Below are 6,000 nucleotides of genomic sequence, written 5' to 3'. Positions count from 1 at the left end.
GTAATTTTGTGTCCCGTGGTACGGGACTTTTTGCAGGATGACCTAGTGCTTTTATTCTAATGCTGTTACGGCATTGATCGCTGCAGAGTCAAGAGAGCTTAGAGTGGTGCAAGCCAAAAGGCTACCTGGAGTGCAAGTGGGGATGTTTTGTGGGGGCTCAGTACTGCGGCTGAAGACAGTGAGGCATGGTGCTGAAATGCAGAGACTGCAGCTGCACGCAGATTACTCATGGAAGGAAATGCAGACAGTATTAGAAAGGTTGAGTGTGGGACCTGGAGATTAAATTACTAACATGAGATTGAAGAGACATTTAGACGTTTAAACATAGCCTACTGAAGTACAGAAACTAACACCAAGGGGAAAAAAAGAAGAAAACAGCATCTTAAAAAATTATTTTAATTTAATTTTGGCAGTTTATGTTACTTCAGAGGAGACTAAAGACTTAAATATATTTGTGTATTGAGTCAATGGTGCCTTTATACTAGTATCTTCTGTTGCCAGAAGACGGCTCGTTTCTTGTTTTATTCTCTTGCTTCAAAATTTAAAATTCTGACAAAAGAAAGCAAAGCACATGCTTAACTGCTTTGCTCAATACAGATTGCAATCAGCAACATTCTTTCAAACTCTGCTCTGAAGCTTGCAAAGTAAAGGCTTCATCCTGCCAGGCAGTGGTATTAAGCATCACATGGAAGGCTGTCATAATGCCAGTTCAGCGTAGCAAGGAGCATTTAAAGTTGAAGAAAACTCATAATGCAAATGAACAAGGAAGTAGAGATGAGATGATGATGGCTTTTTTTTTGTCAGTAAACCCTAAGTGAAGGGGTAAGAGTCCTGATTTCTGCTGCTGGTCCTGCTTGTCTGAGCATCACAAGCTAAAATACATAAATAGCATTTGGAGCAAGGAACAAAACTCTCCAGGACTCATAAATTGCTGGGAGTCCTCATCTCGCTCTGCTACACACAGGTCCCCTACTGCTTATCCCTGCTCCCTGGTCCTATTAATCTTGCACTCTGCTGCACATTGGCTCTGCTGCAGCGGGACGGATGGAGAACACTGCTGTTGTAGCCTATTTTGTAGCATGATTAGGCATTTTATTGAGAAGTATGTATTCAAATTCTTCAGGCTGAAGAGGGCCTAAAGCTCAGATTTTTCACTTCCCAGGGAAGTGCTCCAACCCCTAGGATATCATGTTGTCTCCTCTGCTACAGGATGTCAGAATTTTCTTTAATGAAAAATAAAGGAAAACACTGATGTTGTAGTTTTACAGTTGCTCAGAGCAGTCAGATGTGAAAGGGAAAGGAAATGAGGAGACGCAAGGAGGTAAGTGAAACTCCTGCATTTTTCATCAGTTTTTGTTCATGCAGGTTGCAGTCTTTTTGGAAGGGACCACTGACTTTTACTATCAATCAGCTCTTCCAACTACACAACTATTTTAACCTCCTTGCATACATTTGGCAAAATCAATACAGGTCATCATTTGTTTTTAACACTTAGTATTGTCCATTTAATTGTAAGGAAAGGAGGAGCAGCTGTTCCAACATATTATTAGTAATGTATTTGAAAACAGTGAGTAATCTACACAGTTCAATTATAGGGATCCCCTCGTTCCCAAGCTGGCAATCACAGAGATTTACATGTTAATTGATGTTTTATTCTGTAAAGGAAAATAAAAGCCCTCAGCTACCTAAGCCCTTACAATTAATTAGGCACAAAATACTCCATAAAGATTAACAGTATCCTCATCCCAGGTGCACTCAAAAAAACCCCAACCCCAAAAGGCAAAAGCACTTTAAAATCTGTAAGCTATCAGTACAACATGTCTAACAACAGTTCACAATCCACAAAACAGCACATGCATTTGCAGTGAGTAATTACTCATTAGAAGTGTCAGGCGTGGCATGAATTTGAGCATATATGGCATCCCTAATTTCCGTTGCCTGCTTTAACCTAAAGTCTACAGTTCTTTTGAGGGTGCATTGTTTGGTTAAGGGATCCATCAGTACGTAGGCTTTGCTCCACAAAGAAATATTCGCCTCTAGCTTTCCAGTTACAGGCTGTGACAAAAGCAAGTCACGGCTGTATGCACATGCTTTTGCAATCTTGACATCCAGGTCATTTTCAAGCCAGTGCCATTTTGCTTTTGTGTTCCACATGCACAGGCCAACCCTACCCTGACTCTTCTAAATGTACTGGACTGCAAAGTAGAATTGCTGAGGGCCTGTTTCAGTACTTGAATGGATTTCTTCCTCTGTGTATCATGGCCCTGAAAGGCTGGAGTACCTCCCTCACAGCCTCGACATCCTCCAGACATTGTGGAGCCATTACTGGCCATCCCATGTCAGCGAGGCTGTATAATCCCACCTACCACGCTGTGTCTTGCTCTGCTGCTCCTCAAGTGTTGATGGACGAGAATGCAGCATTCATCTTGTTTGCCAGATTTATCGTATGCTCTGTGTTCAGTCTCCATACTCAATGCCTTCATTCACATAATGATGGACTGTCGCTCTGATCTGGTGTCTGAAACCACAACTGCCAGTAAACATAGAACCCAGCAGTCTGCAGGCCCTGCAGAGCCATATGCCTTGGCTGACTAACACAGTCCTGAGCAGCTCTTGAGCCTGCTAAGAAAAAGCAAGTCTCACAATGCACCACAGGGAAGTGTCCTGCTGGGAACAGCTCTGCTTTCCCATGGAGAGCGTGGATGTGCCCCTACCAACTGCTGTAGGACCGTGAGGCACAGCATGAGCACCAATAACCGTCGATTGGAGCCTGTTAGGCAAGGCAGCACGTGTGGGAGCGGAGGGATTTTACCTGTCTTGAGCTTGGCATCCATATGTGCAGACGTGTGGATACTTCCCAACATGTACCTGCCTCGTAAGGTCAGTTATTTTTTGTACATTGAGTTACAGGGCTCAGGCAGCCGTTGTCACATCTTTTGGGTATTAATTTGGGCATCAGCCTATCCTCACGAGATGTTCCAGTGTAAACTGAACCTGATACTGGAAGGACTTCACATCCAGAAGACTTCAGCTGGTGACACTCTTCATCGTTAGAAGAAAGTATCACAAAAAAGGTAATGCAGAACTGGAATATGAGCTTCAGTGGCTTTTTCTGCCTAATGTTTGCAAAAACGGGCACGTACAAATGGAGGTTTCCTGGCATTTATTTCCAAATGTGGGCATATTTTCTCATGGCTGCCAAAATATACATTTCTGGAACAAGAAGATTGGACAAAAACTCTGAATAAAACCAGTGCTTTGCCTAGTTAATAATAAAGCTGTTTTTAATAATAATATAGCAACAAAGAAAATGAGTTAAAATAGAAAAATCATCTGGTTTTACTATTCAAGAACTCATAATCATCTTTTCCCCTTTGAATGAGCTTTGACTATAGCCTATACATGAATATTTTGGCTTAGTTTCAGCTCAGAGATTTAGAAGTGACTGAAGTAAAGAGCCGAGAACGGAAAAAATCTTGCAACATTTCTCAAAAAAAATGAGAATCCAAATATACGTGAGAAATAGAGTCAGTTCCCAACAGCAATGACCGGTATTGGTGCCACAGATACTACCTTCTGTAGCACAGTGAAAAGATGCTCTTGCCCCTGTCGGAGCCCGCTGGAGCCCAGCAGCAACATGCAGTGCTGGCATTGCACCCTGCAGTAGGACCACTGCCCATTTCCCTGATGAAGTGCACGGAACCCGGCACAGATAAGACTCCTCACAACTTCTACACACACACCATGCCCGGTACCTGCCCGGTACGTGCTATGTGCTAGTAGGCTGCCTGTGCACTACAGCGTAGCGTTTGCATCCGCAGACTCACAACGTGCCCAGTTGCAGATGTGATCTGCACGTCTCCAAATGTCTTTTCTTCAGGATGTCCAACAGCCGGGTCTGAACCAGTGCTCCAACCAAACTGCCCAATGCTTAGAAGTAAGTGACAAAAGGTGACGTCCTTCTAGTCCATCCAGCAGCCTTGTCCCAGCTCTCCAAAGAGCTCAGTAGCTCAGGAGCAGTGTGGGACAAAGGCAAGAAACCTGCTGGGGCTGAGGAGGAACAGGAACTAGTTCTCCAGGAATCCGGAGTGCTGGACAATGCCATGCCGGGTCGTTAGTGTGACTCTGTCATTTCTGCTGTCTGCATCTGTGTTACCTAGATTTTTGGGCTATCTGGAGTATCCTAGCCTCTTGTGCCCTTGGAACTCAGTAAAACTACAGTTCAAAACCTGAATAATAAATATACTTTCTGTAATTTGCATCCTCTGAATGGTTCTACTGACTTCATGTTAAAATGTTGTGCAAGCAATTTTGGTGCCTAAAATTTTCACAAGCAAACTAAACTGATAAAGTTTTGAAGTAATACAAATTCTGTCTTGTTCCAGAGATAGTAATTATCAGTCCTCCAGTAAAGGACAAAATTGCAAACAGATCCTCCCAGATGTGTCGTAAGAGATTTCTGCTTGCTTCAGTTTAGACTAATATTTTTATTTGGCTTTTATTTCTCTTATTTCAGAAGATTATTGAAAAAAACATTTTTATTTTCACCTTTCTATGAGAAGGAAAGGACACAAGTTTGAACAACAGAAAATTCCAATTAGGTGTATGAAAAAAAATTACCATAATGGTGGTCACAGACTGGAAGAGGTTGCCCAGAGCAGCTATGGACTCTCAATCCTTAGAGCTATTAAAAACCTGACTGTACATGGCCCTGAGCAACCTGACCCTGTTGGATGGGCTCAGAGCAGGGGGGGTGGACTAGAGGATCTCCAGAGGTGCCTTGCAAGCTAAACGTATTCTATAACCTTATGTCACATAGGTAGCATTTCACGTCTCTCTACATCTGGAAAGCTGCCCAAACCCAGAAAGAAAATATGCCTTTGAGAGCTGCTGTGGTGTAAGTGCTGTATAGCTGCTGTAAATCATGTCCTTCCATTCCTGGCTGCAAACATTTTGCCTTCTAAGTGATGTCACCCCTAAGAGCTATTAGGGTAAGATTACATGCAACACATTTACTGAAGAGCTGGATTCTCATCTATCAACATACCAGGTTTTTCTTGTAATCCTAGGAATGTAACTGATGTAGCCTTGGGCAAAACATTTCTAATTCACGTGCTGTTCTGTTAGTTTTGGCAAACCTGCACATGCTGCTGGTTGTGTCCCTGGTTCTGTAAACCCTGATGCTTTCTTAATTTTATTGTCCTACACAGCCAGGCACACTAAAAATGTGGAAATATTCACATTAGTAAGGCTATGCCACTGCACATGTGTTTGCAAATGGTCTTTATTTGTGTGGAGGTCTCCAATATTAACTTGACTATACTTAGCTACTTACCTCTGAATAGAGAATATCAATGGTTGAATAATTTTCCATTATGCTGAATCTATATGATAAAATATTGATTTTGCCATGAGCCCCTATTGCTAAAGTTAGAGTATGCCTAAAGCTCTAAGATAAAGTTGTTGATCAAACCCCTTTTGTTTGTGGGGATAAAGACAAGTGGTGAAGTTCCTTATATAAACTTGGGGCAGCTGAAACCCTAACAGCCGAACAGATCAGATAGTGGGCAGGGAGGGTAAAGCTGTCAGTCATGATGCAGGAAACACTAAATTAGCATTTTCTTTGGAAAGTAGCAGGAAGATAAAATTAATATATTGCAGTAACGGGGAGATACTTTATACTCCATCATTATCTGCTACAGCTTGTTAAAAAATAATTAGTCACGTGAAAAAAAACCCACCAGATGAAGGGAACCAGTTAATCTGCAGACAATTTCTTAAAGAGTTAATTAAAAAATAATCTGTATAATTTTGGACTTAACTGCATGAACCCTGAAGAAGTTCTATTTAGTCTACAAAAACCCCTACCACTTCACCTGTAATTAAAATGGGGAACTACAGGCCATGTCATCTGCCCTGAGGAGAAATTGTAGAGAACGTGCTGCATACAGGATCAGATCCAATGCCAAGCAACAAGGTGAGGGCAGACACTGCCCTGGT

The 6,000-nt window shown here is 42.2% G+C and overlaps 1 protein-coding gene across 1 annotated transcript in view; it reads right to left on the bottom strand.

Annotated features, from left to right (window-relative positions):
* Positions 1-374: 374 nt before the first annotated feature.
* The window catches only part of MOV10L1 (Mov10 like RISC complex RNA helicase 1), a 52,055-nt gene continuing 46,429 nt past the window's right edge, over positions 375-6,000 (bottom strand). Inside the window, exon 27 of the mRNA XM_054807243.1 lies at positions 375-3,213. Within this exon, the coding sequence (XP_054663218.1) occupies positions 3,117-3,213 (97 nt within the window). The 3' untranslated portion in view covers positions 375-3,116. The remainder of the gene's footprint in view (positions 3,214-6,000) is intronic.

Source organism: Grus americana, chromosome 1, assembly GCF_028858705.1.
Source record: "Grus americana isolate bGruAme1 chromosome 1, bGruAme1.mat, whole genome shotgun sequence".
Classification (NCBI taxonomy): domain Eukaryota; kingdom Metazoa; phylum Chordata; class Aves; order Gruiformes; family Gruidae; genus Grus; species Grus americana.
This window is presented reverse-complemented; position numbering and strand designations above follow the sequence as displayed.